Source organism: Mytilus californianus, unplaced genomic scaffold (assembly GCF_021869535.1).
Source record: "Mytilus californianus isolate M0D057914Y unplaced genomic scaffold, xbMytCali1.0.p SCAF_5, whole genome shotgun sequence".
In the NCBI taxonomy this organism is placed as follows: Eukaryota; Metazoa; Mollusca; class Bivalvia; order Mytilida; family Mytilidae; genus Mytilus; species Mytilus californianus.
In genome coordinates, this window is record NW_026262701.1 from 32,371,793 (window position 1) to 32,390,454 (window position 18,662).

General features: G+C 31.2%; 1 protein-coding gene across 1 annotated transcript in view; it reads left to right on the plus strand.

The window, feature by feature from the left end:
* Positions 1–15,497: 15,497 nt before the first annotated feature.
* Positions 15,498–18,662, plus strand: part of LOC127701950 (uncharacterized) — a 141,151-nt gene continuing 137,986 nt past the window's right edge. Inside the window, exon 1 of the mRNA XM_052205925.1 lies at positions 15,498–15,762. Within this exon, the coding sequence (XP_052061885.1) occupies positions 15,622–15,762 (141 nt within the window). The 5' untranslated portion in view covers positions 15,498–15,621. The remainder of the gene's footprint in view (positions 15,763–18,662) is intronic.

The following is an 18,662-nucleotide window of genomic DNA, read 5'->3' on the forward strand; positions in this document are numbered from 1 at the left end:
CAACTATCATCATCTCTGTAGTGATAACTTTTAATATTAAATTAACACCCCAAATATAAAGAAGGCGTTATACCCTGGGTTAATCTCCAACTTCTATATTTTGCTTCTTATGTTGTTGCACATTAATAGATGCATAATTTAACTTGAAAATTATGGACAAATCTTTTACTGCATTCAAGAAGAAAAGATAGACATGTTTTGAGTACAGGTACTTGGCTATCATGGATCAAATGATCATTTGGCTACTGTTGTAATAAATAACATGAAAACTTTCACAATTAAAAATTGCTCATCATAATCCTTCAGAAATATTAGAAATTTTAATGGTGAATATTTACAACAAATATAAAAGAAGAATTTTTCATATAAAAATAACTATTTCAGAATTAAAGTATTTTTAACTTGGGGGGTACTAAATTATGACACATACAGTACATCTGTGTTATAGAAATTTTGCCTGCAGATTAACCACATAGTAGTAGTAGAAGTAAATGTGTTCATTTTCAAATCATCAAAAGTTGAGAAATTAAAAAAATTACTGCATTCAAATTTTGTTCTAAATACCGGTACATATTAAGAGTAAAAATATGAAATTTAAATAATCTGAACCCAGTCATATTTTTTCAATTGATAAATACTTCACATAAATATCTAAATTTTGAGTCTGGGGGTTGGAATCCCTCCTTTTATTCTGATTCCTCTTTTTTTAATATGTGAACGTTTCATGGTGTTCCTAGGTTTGGAACCCCCCTTTTCAAAATGGCTGTATCCACACATTGTACTGACAACTTCCCTAATGTAAAATAATATACACAAATGACTTTTCTGAGCATGGTCCCTGGGTCTTACTTTACAAATGTATAGCTCAATTGAATCATGTAGTTTATAAATTCTTTCAAATTTGTAAATTCATTTCATACGAGTTACCTCCCCTTCACTCAGTGAAATTTTAAAATTTTCTATCATCATGGAGGGGCATAAGGATTTTTTACAGACTTCAAGGTTATTTATTTTTTGAAGCCAAAGGGAATTCAGTATAAGGACTTTATTTTTCGTGGGAATTTGATTCACCCTTATCAGAACTCTGGAATTAATGAGTAATTTTTCTGACTCAGTGTCAGTGAGTGAAAGCTTTATTCTTTTACACAAATTTTGGTAGCACCCCTTGCTAAAGCCCCTCATAATGCAAGATACCAGTGTTTTCATGGAGTAAGACTGAGTCATCATTATCTTAACTTGACTCACATGAATGTTAAGATAACCAATATTTTCTGTGAAAAAAAGGTGTATCAATTTAATTAATTTTGGAGCATATTTTTTTTTAAGTTAAATTGAAGTTGAAATTTTGTCAAACATGAAGATACTTCAAAATAACAAAGAATAATAATTCTAAAAATCTATATTTGAAAATTATGTGCCATCTTTATCTTGTCACATTTAAAATTTAGAATTGAAGAAAGAATGAATGAAAAAAACACCCTAGACTTTGTCAATTTGTAAATTTGTTAACATATCAATTACTTACCCACTTCTGTCCTGTCCTGGTAGTAAAAAACCCATCCTAGTAGTACTTCTGTCCTGGGTCACCTGAGTTCATCCCCGGGTCTCTGGTTGGCTTGATGTTGTACATTTTTAGTTTTCAGTTTAGTGTTTTGTAGACTTTTGTCTGTCATTTTTTTTGGTTCCAACTTCCTGGATCACCTGAGTTCATCCTTGGTCTTTGATTGGGTTGGTGTTGTACATTTTTTAGTTTGTGTATTGTTTTGTATATTTTTGTCTGTCTTTCTTCATCCATACTTATCAAGGTATTTAACTTATTTTCGTCTGTGTGTTTTATCCCACTGACATTAATACCACATACTATTTCTTTATGACAAACTTACATAGGACCAAAAAAAATTTAAAAATACGGTATACCTATATTCTCTGTATAAACTCTGTAATGGAAACAGATAATAAAGATTAGTGATGTGTTTGAGAAAATTGTTGTCAATTCCATCGAAGCAGATCTCTTAAATAAGCCATATTCAAGGTTTATGACTGAATCTGCCTCTGGCCCCCATCTGTAACAAACATTAAATTTACAAATTAGTAGTGTTGGGGAATGTTGGCGTCACTTCTATCAAACAGGCCCTTTAACAATCTCAGAGTAGAATGATCTTGTTACTATTGTATAGCGTTACGAGAACTATATGCTACTCTCCCTAGTCTGCTACAACGGAGTCTATCCAAGGTCTATGACTGAAACATCCTCCCAGCTGCATCTGTAACAAAAATAAAATTCCTAAATTAGTAGTGTTGGAGAACGTTGGCGTCACTTCTATCAAACAGGCCCTTTAACAATCTCAGAGTAGAATGATCTTGTTACTATTGTATAGCGTTACGAGAACTATATGCTACTCTCCCTAGTCTGCTACAACGGAGTCTATCCAAGGTCTATGACTGAAACATCCTCCCAGCTGCATCTGTAACAAAAATAAAATTCATAAATTAAATGTCTGTGGTAAACCTTAAAATGAAATAAAAATACATATAAAACATTACACATAAAAACATAAAATAAAATGGATCAACCAACCTTATTTTAATTCTTTGAAGTAACTTTGCCCCCTGAAATGAAATATAAATATTTATTATACCTCAATTATCATTTTCTATATAAAGTAAGTACACCATATTTTGACTTACAAGCTTTGAACTATTGGACCGGTCAATAGTTTCCAACTATTGGACCTCGTTGAAACTACTTGACTGCAAGCTTCATTATATTTCGCAGGCTTTCCAATGCAGCTATAATGGAGGATTTTGAAAATACCGGGGAGAGTAATTTTTACCTATTGTATCTAGGGTTGACGTCAGTGCAAGATGAAGCCTTAGCATTTCAGAATATTTATGAAGTAAACGTTATGGTTGGGTTTCTGCTTTATATATTAAGATAGTTAATTTATCACAGCCATTTATTGTCTGTTGTCTTTTTTTGATATAATAAAACACTTACGGACTGGATATTTGTGGAAAAGTAAGTTTATTATCCCCTCGGATACAACTATTGCCCTCGGCTACACCTCAGGACAATAGTTGCACCATGAGGGACAATAAACTTACTACTACATTCATACACAGTCAATAAGTGTACAATATGCATTACACATAAACATATAAAAAAAAGATTATTATTATATATAAAACAACCTTTTTTTTAGTTCTTTTAAGTAACTTTAAACCTTTATAGAAACTTGAATTATTTTTTTTCAAAGTTTTTTTTACCTCACTTTACCATAAAATTTGCAGGGAATAAGACTGCTGTCAAAAAAACAATACAAGATTTTTACTTTTGAAGAAAATTTCTCTCAAGCTAGTCAAAAATGGAAGCATAAAAATTTTAGTTTTACCTGTGAAAGAATATTTTATGGGGACCAAATTAGTCAGGGATGCTGTTTTTTGTGGTTGCTTCCTTTTTATTAAATTTGACATTTCTTTACTTTAAAGATCTGACCATGCTGTACATATGTGCAACCATCCACTACTATTGGTCAAATTAAATGTTGCATGCAATACAGACAAAAATGAGGTTCAATTTTCGTCTTGGAAAACAATAATATATCAGCTATGTTTTTAAGCTCAATTTTACAAAATTTACCCAAGTGGCTGCTTAAATCATATTATAACTTCATTATTTCATTTTAATTAATGTTTAAAAAAAATCCTGTTACCCTTTAAGGGATAAATATTTTAAATGGTTTTTTTTTCAAACTTTAAAAAAAGAGTGGAAGCTGGCTAAAATACACAATATAATTAAACGTTTTTTATAACCATTTCAACCTCAAAGAAAAAGACAGTCTTTCCTAAGTGTGTCTCTAGCTTAGCTTTACAAATTTGTTCGTTAATTTTTTGTTGAGGAACAGTGACAACCTCTTTGTCCAAAAAGTTTACTCTAGTGCATAAACCCTCAGCCTTGCTATCAAAAGTAAAAAATATAAATTAATAGAATATTGAAATCAAATCTTCTCAACACTTGGAATAGATAAGCTGGGTTTTAATCAAACTCATTTAAACTCTGCAGACACTAAAAATAAGTCTACAGTCAAAGTCAATCAGATGTCTGGCAGTTATAATGCACTGAACATTTATATGAAACTAAGGAACATATGTTTCTATGTGAGACCTCATCTAAGAGATCAAAGCACTTAAAACTACCAACAATGATAGAGTGCTTTCCACGTCCTCAAACCCGGTCGCCAATAGTGCATTCAACTCTTTTGAGTATCTGTACTTATTTGTCAGAAGTCTCTGTGCATCAGTCAAAGTGCTGGTGAAATAGTCTCTACAGAGTAGAAATGAGTAAAATCTTTTAAATAAAAATTCTTTTTCACAAACTTGTATATTAACATTATTTAAATAATATTTGCATTATGAAGTAGGATACACTTTTGACATGTTAGTGTGATGATGTGGGTCTCCATGCTGTGATGTTTTGTTAGAATGACATCCTACATCACTGCCTTATTTTTGTGGAAAATGAAAAAAAAAATGTGTTGATGTAAGCCTGGCAAAATGTTATGTTATATAACCAATTTCTGTAATTCTTTATCTTCAGTTATCAATTATGAATATAAAAGACATTACAAATAGGAACAATTGAGAGAAGAAATTCAGTTTCTTTTAAAAATGAAATTTTGCTTCATTTAAAAACACAAAAGAAAAAGCTATCAAAGTGTAACCTCCCATTGATAAAAGGTGATTTTCATCAAAACAACTTCCATTCACTTGTAAAAATTTGAATAAATTAAAGTACCAGAGCAATTGATAAATTAACAATGTTAAAGGCCAATGATAAAGTATTTAAAAAAATAACAGGATTGAATTTTTTCTCTTGGTGTCATCTCATAGATTTTCAAAAATGTTTAGTTGCATCTGGTAGTTTTGTTTAAAAGAACATAAATTAGCAAATCTAAACTTTGAAGTCGTTCAAAAAAATAATTCTGCTTGAAATTATGTAGTTTGATTTAGGCATTGCACAAGTTTTCATATCAACAGGTCTAAAAGTTTGAGCATTCTTCAATTCATTTCTAAGGGTGGGCTTTGATATATGAAAAAAATACTTTCGTTGGGTTGCTGCTTCATTGATGTATACCTGCATCCCCTTTTTTCCTAATGAGGATCTAAGAAAAAAATTATAGAGTCCTGATGCATAATTTTTAACCAACAAAAAAATACTTACCATGTATAATTATAGACGAGGTTCTTACCACACTCTTTGGTAACTACAAAGATGGGTATCTTACTGTACACATAGCTTACTCTTCAAGGTCATTGCTCAATTTTGGGGTTCCTGAAAAATATCGGTTTTGTATATAATATTTGAAAGGGTGGAAACTTACATTATTTCTGGTTCTTTAAAAAATTTCAATCTAAGACAGTCATCATGGTCATATGTTTTCTTTGATGCATCTCCTTTAATCATTGCTATCTTTCACTTAAATTCTAATACTGTAAATTTAGAAATTATTGCAATGTTTTTATTATACAGGATTTTCTCAATATCACAAAAAATAAAATTGTATTTTAGTCTAAAATGACAAATTCACAATAATAAATGCACGCAATAATTTCTGAATTTACAGTACATGTATATTTATCTCAAAAAGATATTAATATTGTCCTGTAAAAATAACCGATCAAAATTTTTTTTGCATGCTAGTATCATTAACTTTGATTATGGTTATTGTTCCATGACCTATGGCTGTTTATAAACAGAAATTGTCTCAATAGCAATCATACCACATCATCTTATTAATACCAGTATTATTTATACTGTCAAACCCAGTCATTTGTTTTTTCTTTCTGTTCAGATTTGTTAGCTTATAGGTTGAACCTCTGAAAATATAGACAATGCAATTTCCAAAAGGAACTCCTTTTAAGGATAAAAAAAAAAAAATTACAATAAAGTTTCGTAAATAAACTGTTATCATAGAGAAATGTCTCCCTTTTTTGTAATTTCAATAATGCAAACGTTGAAATTAAAATAGCCACACTTTAACATGTAAGTTTTGCAATTATTCAAAGTAAATGAACCCTGACTGAAGGTATCTGGCAAAGCAATTTCCATGGAAATGAGATGTACCAAAGCTAATACAACTGCATACCAAATACCATTGACTTATCATAAGTAGTTTTCTTAAAACAAACTTAACAAAAACTAATACATGTAAACTAAGCATAATTTCAAAGTCAATAAACCATAACTGAGGGGGTGGGGTCAAATAATCTCCATGGTAATGAGATGTGCCAATGCTAATACAACTGCATACCAAATATCATTGACCTACCACTAGTGGTTCCCCATAAACAGACCTAATCACAAACTAATACATGAAAACTAAGCAAAAGTTTCAAAGTCAATAGACCATGACTGAGGGGGCAGGGCCAAATAATCTCCATGGAAATGAGATATGCCATTGCTTATACAACTGCAGACCTATTATCATTAACCTACCACTAGTGGTTCCCCATAAACTAACCTAATCACAAACTAATACATGAAAACTAAGCATAAATTACAAAGTCAATAGACCATAACTAAAGGGGCAGGGCCAAATAGTCTCCATGGAAATGAGATATGCCAATGCATACACAAAAACATTATGATTGGTTTAAAAAAATCTTAAAAATGGAAATTAATCAATGATATAACGTTGTTTTTTTTTTGGTGTACAACCAATGAGATTACCCATAGTCCTTAGATTTTGAAAAGGAAAATTACATTTGTTGCGTAAACACAGCCAACTTTGCCAAATGATTATGATGAACTAAAACCAAAGGAAATTACATATAATAAGCTTTCCAAATAGATACCATGGTCCCAATTTATTATATTAGTAAACTCAAGAAGATGGTGTTTATAACCTCCTTGTTTAATTAAATGTCTTTTACTGACCTTTGTGGCATTTCAAATAGCTACTGAAAGTACAATTTCTTTGAAAAATATTGATTTTAGTTGAAATGATAGGACGTTTTTTCAGTGGGAACTCACTTTTGTCCTGACTGTATATACTCTGAGTCTAGCATTGTTGAAAATCTATATAATGGTGTATAGTGTCTGGTTTTCCTATGTAATACCAATTTAGATGACTTTAAGTTCCTAGAATCCAAGAACTGAAAAGAAACATTTAATATTAAAACAAGTCAATGAAAAAAAGTTATACTTCTCAAATAAATAAACCAACATGAAGAAATGGTTAAGAGTCATCATTGTGTTTCCCATCCAACCTTATTATGTATGAAAAATTTGTGAAATCTTTAATTCTTTAAAAGTAATTTTCTGGAACTAAAAGTTTGAAATCCAGAACAGAATACATTAAGGTTATGACCCCTTCTGTAGCCATCTGAATTCGAAATTTTCAAACTGCAATAATATCAAAACAGCAAAGATAATGTACAGTAGAGATTGGCCATTTTGTACATATACCAAGGGGAAACTTCGAACAAAGCGTTATTATTTATAGTTTCATTGCATTCGATAGAAAATGGGAATTTTGAGACAAATAAAACCAGATTTTTGTAGAACATCTACAGACTTTAATACTGAGATTTTCGTTATAAAATTCTAAACATAGATTACTTACTTGTTTGTCCATGGTGTGCTAGCGTTTATTGTTTACAAAAAGTCCTAAATAACCTTTTAATTCCAAAAAAACCTCGTGGTGAGTCATTAAAGTCTAGCGCACCCTAGAAGGTGTACTTGAATATGTCTGTATTTACATTTGTTTTAACCAATATCTTAATTTATAATTTTGTTTTAAGGAAATCATTGCTAGCCCTGCATGCAATTATCGTCTATCAATCAATCACCGAATTGTCAAATATTAGATTACAAGGGGAAAGGCTGTGGATTTTCTATAAAATTTCCATATGTTTAGCATTGGACATGTTGAATCAACAGAAGGGTACATAATCCTTAAAGTAAATAATTATTACTACATTAAATACCTTAAACTCGTCATGAAACTTTAAACTTTTTCATGTCTTCAAAAATTTTCAGGAAATAATGCAAGTCTTTGTCCAAGTAAAGATCAAACTAACTAGTTTGAATTCAAATCCTAACCTGTAAGTCACATGATCATACGTACAGGTAACAATCTTTTCACTTGAAATCTACTCACTTCATACTTGAGTAACTGGCTGGGTAGAAAAATATAATAAATGAAACCTGACACAAGGTGTTTCACAAAATATGTAACAGAATTTTGTTCAGATAATAAAGCATTCCCCTAAAGGGAAAATGAACAGTAAAACCTAATGACACGAGGCTCCAATTACCTGCATAATTTTTGAAAATTTTGCATAATATTGTCTAAAGCATTTAAATGAGTACATATCTAAGCACTGATATTTGGGTTAACTCAGTTAAAAAAAAACGTTTTTACAATATGAACAAAGTTAATTTTGGACCCTTTGGGCCCTTATGTTGACCCATAGTAAAATGTGGCTAAAATAAAAAAAATCCAAATACACAGTTAAATTCAGCATATCAAAGAACCTCAACAATGCAATTTTTTATGACACTTCAGACCCCAATGTGGACCAAATTAAAACGGGGCCCAAAATCTGAATACAAGAGTAGATTCAGCATATTTTAAAAAGTTTGATTGATTGATTTTTGGTGTTTTGGTGTTAATATCAAGATCAGAATAATGTGATAAAGAAGAATAGTTATACACCAAACACAAATCAGAAAACGTTTTACTATCACGGGGGTCATAGGACAATTTCAAAGTCATAGTGACCTTACTTTGGTAAATGATACACTCCAATCTCCATGTTGTATCAGCATAACAAAATTGGTCTACCTAAGTTCTATGGTACAAAAATTATGAGTGACCTGACTTTTGGATATGACACATCCTTGAAGCCCATGATGCAACTGCATACCAAGTTTGGTTAACGTAAGTTGAATAGTATAAAAGTAACCTGACACAGACGGGCAGACACATATTACTATATTAGATATGTGTAAGCTGTTCATCTACAGTAGAGACATTATGATCCATTATAATATCCGTCAAATCTGTGACTGTTGTGTGGGACCATAATCAGTTCTTTGAATAGTTATTTCCAATATAGAAACAAAGTTGTTATTGATTGCTTGCAGAAAAAAATCTTATATAAACTTGATGCACCTCATGATAGTGTTGGTCAATTTCTAATTCATCCCACAGTTTAGAATAAAAGTAGATGTTTGGGATGTGTTATAGAGAAAGATCATGTATTTTTAAAACCTATGGTTTCTTCTTTTAAACAAAATTCTTATTTTCGTTCATAAATGGTGTAAAGTAAAAGATTAAGACACTTGAATGGAGATCTCTGTTACAGTCATTTCCATTGCAGTCTTGGATACAGGTTTTTTGTAATAATCTTGGAATGTCACCGATTTTATTTCTAATATTTGTGTAACAGACACAGTTAAAATCAATTTGAAGAATTTTTTTGCTCTTATAGTCACATTAATGATTTTGACATTATTGAAGATCAGATCAAGATCTCTTCCTATTGTTTTTGTTTTGTTATGATGTGTCTCATTGGCATATACTCCACATCTCTTTTTAAACTTATTCATTCAAGCTGTTATTTCAATTTTGAAACTTAAAGAATCGTAGCAAGCATGCTCATGTACCCCATGCCCCCACATTGTCACCGGACAAAAATTCTGACCAGAATCCTAAGTTCAAAGACTCATAACTCCTACAAAAGATAAGTTCTTGTAGATATACACATCTACATATTATGTCCTATTTAACTACAAAGTTTCATGAAATTCTGTTATGTGGATTCAGATGAGTTGCTAAAACTAACTGTTACAGTAGTATATTTAGACCAAAATTCTAAGTTCAAAGGGGCATAACTCTAAGAAGAATAAAAATTGAATCATAATTTCCTGTCAATTTGCACATCTATTTACATTGTCCTTAACAGTAACCTACAAAGTTTGATTTTGATATGGTTTCAGAGGGGTGGGATGGCAAGAACAGGACTGATGAATAGACAGGCAGACTGACAGACAGATCTACTTTCAATATTATTATTTTCTTTATACTTTCACCTCAGCATCACTTGTGCCTATGTGTTTTTTATTCATTGTATTATATGTAATTCTAAATATTTCATGAAATTTTTGTCTAAAGTATATTCATCTTATACCCTGTAGCGGTTATGACAAAATGGATTAGTAAAAACTGACTGTTGTCAATGTAACGAAAATAAGATACAGTCTGTGTTTCAGGCAATATATGTCAAAAATGAAAATTCCAAAACAGAATATGAAAGTAAATTTTACTAGCTAAAATGAAAGATACAACAATGAAAAAATTATATAATTTGTCCATCCGATACCGCCTTAGTTAGTTATACGTCCTTGTTTGGACTTATTAACTTTTTTGATTTGAGCGTCACTGATGAGTCTTTTTTAGACGAAACGTGTGTCTGGCGTACACAATTTCAATCTTGGTATCTATGATGAGTTTATTTACAATCAACAGTCATTAAAAGTAATTCTGAATAAAAACAAATGTAACAATGAAGCCAAGTAGCCTGATTAATGCTCCAAAACAAAAACCTTTTTTTTTTTAATTTCCATGTTTATTCATGAATTTGGAGATATACAATTTTAATATTTACCATTTAAATATCTGAATAAGATTACAAAACTTTAAATTAAACCATTAATATTAATTTTTTTTTATAAAAAGTAGGGCGAACGGACTCTATGGGCGAACGGACTCAGGGCAAACGGACCCAGGGCGAACATGTAATTAGGGCGAACGGACCCGATACCAATTTTTTTAGTTACTGCTGTCTCGTTTCTTTTGAGGTAATTCGTCGTTATTTACTGATGTGAGTAAGGGAATTTAGATAATGAAATTTTAAAAAATCGGAGACCTAACAATGAGATAAGATAAACTGATTTTTTTATACCACCAGAGAGGCTTGTATAGGGTATATTCGGATATGGGATATTTGCCATTTTAATTTTAGGGATATGGGATATTTGTCCTAAAAATAAATGAGATATGGGATATTGGTGCATTTTTAGGGATATTGAATTTTGAAAATGAAAAATGAAAAAAAATGTGAAAATTAAAAGTTAAGTACAGAAATATTTACATCTCACTTGATAAAATTGCCAACAAAAATTACTAGAAAAAGTTATTTAAGTGCTTTGTTGATTTTCATTGAGTTTTGTTATTATAAAACACCCATGCAAACACGCATCCCAAATTGCATGATAGGACCCAACACGTACTATTGATCTTGATTTTTTCAAAAGGAAGAACGACAAACCCTCCACTTTTCCGATTCAACAATCATCATATTGAAACTGTAAAAAACTTTAACTACTTAGGAATTATTTTCAGCAAAACAGGCAGCTTTAAACAATGCAAACAACATCTAAAGGACAAAGCAATAAGTGCAATGTACGAAGTTTTAAGGAAGGGAAGAATTCACAATTTATCAATTAAATGCCACGTAAATTTATTTGACTTACTGGTAAAACCTATCCTGCTATATGGATGCGAAATATGGGGTTACGAAAACATAGATATACTAGAAAGAGTTCAAACTAAATTTTTTAAGCTACTTTTACATCTTAAGCCATCTACTCAAAACGACTTCATTTATGGAGAACTGGGTCGGTATCCCCTAGAAATAGATATAAAAACTAGAATTGTATCTTATTGGACAAAATTAATTACCGGTAAAGAAAGTAAGCTCGCTGCTGTAATGTTTAGATACCTTTTCAAGTTGGCACAAGAAACAACATTTCGATCGCGATCGTTGGACAAGATGAAAAGTATTCTAGACAATTGTGGATTCTCTTACTTATGGTCATTCCAAAACACATCACCTAACATTAAATCAGGTCCTTTGTGCAGAGTTGCTATAGGTGACGAATACCACTATGTAATGGAATGCAGCAGTCTCCTGACAGATAGAACACTACTTATTGACAAGAAATACCTAACGAACTGTAATGTTTTAAAATTTAATGCTATTATAAACCAAAAACAGAAATCTAAACTTCGAAAATTGTGCCAATTCATTAGAATTATAAATGACAAACTGGATTCTCTCTGATGATAACCTGTCGGATATACTGATCATACCGTTGTAAAATAACTCATATTTAATTATTCCTCAACAAATGTACAATGCAATGTAATGTAAATTAATGTTTTTCTGTATACCTTTGTTCAACTTAGGTGATACCAGAATAAAATGATATATATCACTATTTTAGTGTTTCGGCAGTTAAAGCTTGGGATTTGAGGCTCTGGCTTGGGATGGTCATTTTAGATGCATTATTTTAATATAATCAAATATGAAAATTATTCATAAAATTGAGAATGTATATATTGATATATTTATATTTTAATTCTTCGTCAATAGGTCTAGTTATTATGACAGATCTGCCATCATCAGGGGTCTAACTGTCAATTTTATGTTAAAGTCTTCAACTTTGATCTACTAAGCATATCTCCAACACTTTTATGTTTGCTATACGCAACTATTGGTGCAGCATGGAATATTTATACACAATCTTCGTCAAACTGTAATAAATGCCCGTTTCTTTATTTTACGTATATATATATATGGGTTATATTTAGTTATCAAAACTAACGGAATATTTTCTTTTTCCTTCGATTTATTTTGCTGTAATAATTCAGTACGGTCAATTGATAAAGCATCAGTAATACTATCATCTATTTCGACGTTATCATAACCCCTATTTAATAATTTCACTTTGAAATTAGTTAGATTGTTTATTAAATTGTTATGGTTATTTGTGTTTCTAATTTGCCGTATTGCTTCACCTTTAATAAATCCTCGGAATACATGCTGTGAGTGACAGCTATTTCTATGCAGATAGAGATAAGAATTTGTTTCTTTAAAATGTATTTCAAGGTCAAGAATGCCATGTGTTGTAGATCTTTGACCTTTAATTACATGAACATCTAAGAACGACATTTTGTCGTTTGAGATTTCATAGGTGGACTTCAATAAGGGGTTATAATTATTTGCTAGACGAAAAGAATCTGCAATTTCATCTGATATGTTCCATCATATATTATGAATCCATCGTCCCTATATTTTTAACCTATAATATAAAATTAAACAGACCTAGAAAAATCCTATTGCACGAGTTTGTTATCTATTTATATCTATATTTATGTTTATAAATCGCTTATATGACCGTCGGCAGTCTTCGGAGGTCAACTCTATAGTTAATTAGATGGGGTCTAGACTAAAATACACAAGAAACGATGAAACATATTATCGAGCCCATGCCTTGTAAATTGTTTATTTTATACTTTTTATAATTTGGATATATGTTTTAGTATGCTATAAATCAAATATGAGAATTTGAGTCAAATCGATGAACATGAATTTGACAACCATGAATTTAATTGGCAGTAATGTTGAGTATTTAGTTGTCTTGTGACTTCTGTTATGTACAGTCTAGTCTGTCTGAAATAACACAATTTGAATTGTTATCTGCCTTTTTTATTAATATTGTTTCATCATTTTTCAAACTGTGTACTTGCTATTCTTTCGCCCTTAGTTAGATTGTTTGTTTTTTTTATTTATTAGAAAAGATAATTCAAGCTTTGTTAAATCGATATAATTTTCCGACGTATGGCACGTAGAAGTAGGTTTGTATCCTGTATTGCTATGAAATGGATGAAGGTTATTTTTGTCGAGCCTTCGACTTTTGTCGAAAAAGCGAGACATAGCAATCCTACATTCCGTCGTCGTCGTCAGCGGCGGCGGCGGCGTCCACAAATATTCACTCTGTGGTTAAAAGTTTTTGAAATTTTAATAACTTTCTTAAACTATCCTGGATTTCTACCAAACTTGGACAGAAGCTTGTTTATGATCATAAGATAGTATCCAGAAGTTAATTTAGTAAAAAAAAAATCAATTTTTTCCGTTTTTTACTTATAAATGCCCCCCCCCCCTTCCCCCATAAATGGACTTAGTTTTTCTGCCACGAAATATAACATTCACTCTGTGGTTAAAGTTTTTAAAATTTTAATTACTTTCTTAAATTATCCTGGATTTGTACCAAACTTGGACAGAAGCGTGTTTATGATCAAAAGCTAGTATCTAGAAGGAAATTTTGTTAAAATTTTGTACCTGTTTTTCTGTATTTTACTTATAAATGGACTTAGTTTTTCTTCCAGTTAACATTACATATAGTCTGCAGTTAAAGTTTTTAAAACATTTATTAGATTCATAAACTATCCTGGATTTTTACCAAACTTGGACAGAAGCTTCTTACAATCAAAAGATAGTATCGAGAGGAATATTTTTATTATTTTTTTTCCTCATTTTTGTTGAGCCTGCGATTAACAGCAAAAGTAGGTGAGACACTGGGTTCCGCGGAACCCTTACAAATTTTTTTCTTCATGACTGAACATATATCGACATCGCAGTTGTCTAGTAAATTCACTGTAGTCTTTTAGTATAGACATTTTTGCATTTTTGCTTGATGGCGTTGGTATACATTTCAAGCCTTTCGCCAACAGGATATATTCCTGATTTGATAATTTGCGTTTTAATAGATTAACTACATGCTTTTTTGCATGTGCAGCTCTTTGCTGCATATTATATTCATTCCGTTCTTTTTTTTATTGTAGAATTGGATTTTTTTGCTTCTTAGCATTTCTATCAAAACGACGTGTCATCTGTGAGTTCCCATTGGGTGATTCTCTTAGCTACGTGCCTTTGATGAGCTCACATTTGGTGGCTCACGCTTATCTCTATAGTAACTTTTTATTTGTTACAAACGCTTAGTTATATATTGGTTATTCCAGAGACATGTAGATTAAGATTTAAAGGTCTCTGGATAATTCTGAATGATTAACTTTTCTCTGTGAAAAAGTCCACATCCTTGACATCCATACTACAACGCACAACATGTATTTACGAATGTTGTATACAATGGGAATGAATTAATGATTTTTTTGGATATTTCAAAATAGTTTTAGGGATACGGGATATTTGTAAAAAAAAATATTGGGATATTAGGGGTAAACATTATAGGGATATGGGATATTGGGACAAAAACTTAATGGGATATGGGATATTGATACCCCCCTTAAACAAGCCTCACCAGAAAGGTAAATCTATGTAGAATTCGGTCGTATGTGTTAATAAGTATTCAGATGATCAAGGATTTGTATACAAATCCTTGAGATGATTAATAAAAATAATATGAAGAATTAATGAAGGGTACCCATTTATTTTCCCATTACTTTCTATGTTAATCGAACATCATTAAAAACATTGCACCCCGGGTGTCGCTGATAAGGGTAATCGACCATTTAGTGTCCTTCATTCTTGGGTATGGTTAATTTTACTACAGCTCCGGAATTATTTTGTGTTTTCTCCATTCAAATTTATTTTTATATCTACCGGAAGTAAACTGGAATTTTGTAAGAACCGTCAACCAGTTCTTCAGGCCACATGCAAACGTTCCACATGCAAATCGCTCAAAAATCATTTTTCGATAATTTTTGAGATAATTTTAGGGTTTTTGTGTCAAAATGAGAGTAACGTGCAATGGGAAAATCTAAACAAAAGAGATTTAAAGTAAAGCAACAACGTCCAACTGGTCTTCCTAGTGTCAAAGACTTTGAAACTGAGATTGAATTTGAAGAAACGTCAACAACAAACTTTTCTCTCCAACCGATTATTGAACAGGTTCAAGATAACATTTTTAATATACTAAAAAGGACTCAATTGATTTAAAGGCACAAGAAAGGATTAAGGTTCATCTATACACTTCAACAAAAATGGCTGTGTTTACACCATGAAATTTTCTCTGAATGCAGACAAAACAGTGTAATTCTAATAGTTTTAAATCCTGGCAGCACCTAGATATATACAAGTTGTATTTATTTCGTGTTTTAAAAAGAAAAAATCTTTTGTGGATTTTGCTAAACATTTTCTTTCCTTGTCACAGGTGGTGTAAAAATAAACAAAGTCATGTGAAATCTTTGAGATGGTCCCCCTCGGGTAATGATTGTATTGTATCATATTGATTGATATGGACAATAGATGGGACAATAGGTATTAGATATAATACAAAGGTAACAAAGAAACAGATCGGTAACAACAGTTGCCGGATAGTTTTTCTGCACGAGTAGTCAGGTCAAGGTCCGAGGTGATAGCCCAGGACCTTGACCTGACTACAAGTGCAGAAAAACTATATGGCAGGTTGTTTCCGGCATGTTTCTTTGTTACCTTTGTTTTGTATCTGACTTGTATGACGTTTCAAGAAAGAAGTAGTACATTTTGCATTTAGAAGAGGTATCAAAACTAAACATTTTAGAAACTTAAATGGCTATATACCATGTATACCAGTTAATGTAAGTTACAGTTTAAACACTTTTTTTTCACTTCCCTTAAGCCGAGAGTTATTTTCTCAAAAAAATCAAGAATCTAATAATTTTATAAAAAAGGAACCATTTCAAGTAAAAGATGAATGTTGTACACATTTGAGACTTTTTTAAATGCAACTTAGCAAGTACATTTTGTAAGTAATGTATAAAAAAGATTTTAGAGGTAAGCAAGCTAACATTTGATTTTTATTTGGGGAAAAACGGAAAAAGGGAGGGGGGGGGGGGGGTAAATTAAATTTAGAATAAACAGGCTTGATCCTTTCTTTCATTGAAAAAATGCAGGATGTCCCATTCCATCCCCCATTCCCCCTTTAAGAAAATCGTAAAAATCGTACGTTTGCTGCCAAATATATGAATTCAATACATACGAATTCAACTTATATATGAATTCAATAACAATATAAATGTATCAAAAGAATGAATTTCCTATTTCATTAGTGAATGAAATGTTATAAAAAAAATGGATTTTGTCTTGTTATTAGATATATATAGGCATATATTTTGGATTTTAAAAAAATTTCATGCTTCTAGGTTTCTATATGTCTCTGATAGTGTTGATCAGGATTAAACACGTGTTACTATATGATCCAGTCGCAGCTTACCGTCCAAAATTGATGACATAAGTTGAATGATTTTTTTCAAGATTTGCTGCCTATTTGAACATGTATTATACGGACACTTTTTATTTATAGGATCAATCGTGCATTGGTGAGTTGATAGGGATTTTATCTTTTGATAAGATTTGATTTTTTTATATATATTTCCTGTCTTTTTTATTGAAATATAAACGTCGGTATCATCATTTCTTTACTTTCAGCATTGTCCAGAATACTATTCATGTCCATATAGTGAAAAAAAAATACATTTACGGACTGACCATTTAGCTTCAAAAGGGGGATATGTTCTTTTCTGAGTAAGAAAATTATTTAGTTTTTCAACGCTATCACCCAAATTTTTTTTTTTTTAAATTAGCACTATTAGGCCTATATACGGTATTCGGAAAATCAGGAATCAAAACATTATTTTGTCATCTGCTTGACCACAATATATTTTTTCTCATAAAATTGGGGATCAAAATATTTTTTTTAGGAAATAACCATAACCCCCCTTTTAAAGTTAAATGGTCAACCCCTTAGTGTACTGATATGAATAGTAATTTACTGGAATTGTTGGAAGAAAAAAAAATTATTGATGCTAACGTAAATATTTTAATAAAAAAGACAAGAAATATGTCGGTGAAACAAAAAGTTCAAATCTTATTGAAATTTAAAGTGCCCTTGAACTCACTGATCATGCACGAGTGATTCTATTCATAAAAAGTGTCTGTGTAACAACTAAAAAGTGTCTGTGTATCATCTAAAAAGTGTCCGTGTAACACCCGTTAATGTACTGTTTTTCTATAGCTCTGCTGGGGGCAAAGTCGTACAAAAATCTACTCACAACAAAGGTGATTTAAATAGTGTAAATGAGTGGACTGTATCAAAGAAAACTCAGGTGTTTGTTTATTTCACCATCTTCTGTGGCAAGGAAAGAAAATGTTCATCAAAATCCATAAAGTGTTTTTAACTATTTAGAACATAAATTGGATGTAACATTAATTTTTCTAGGTGCTGCCAGGCTTTAAAACTTTAAAAATTACACATTTTTGTCTGTACTCGAGAGAAAATTTCATGGTGTAAACACGGCCATTTTTGTTAAAGTGTATAGATGAACCTTAATAGCAGTCATATACAACTGTCTTACCCTTCTTTAGCTATGTAGTTCATAGCACAGGTTATCCTAGAGTAGAGGCTAGATGTGGAACTGTAACTCTTAGTCCTTATGCATCCGGGTTAGTCAAAATAATTATCATGTCTTGAAAGGCTATTATATTTTTTGCTTTGACGTCTTAACAGCGACGTCATAACACTGAAGCCATCTTTTTTGGTTGGATTTTGAGAGGGAATTTTGCTCTCAACTTTGAGACCCTTTTTAGCCATAAAATTTTCATTGAAGGCTAGAAATTTTTGCATACATGTATATACAAATTCTTACCTTTTATGTGTTTGTGTGTGCAAAATATTCCCAATAATTCCCTAAAGTAATGATAAAATAAGTTACAATTCCATCCAAGGCGGACGATTATCAACTGCTTTTTTTTAAAAGTTTATCTGAAATTTTTTTTGGAGAGTATAAAATAAATTTTTGCACCAAACTCGG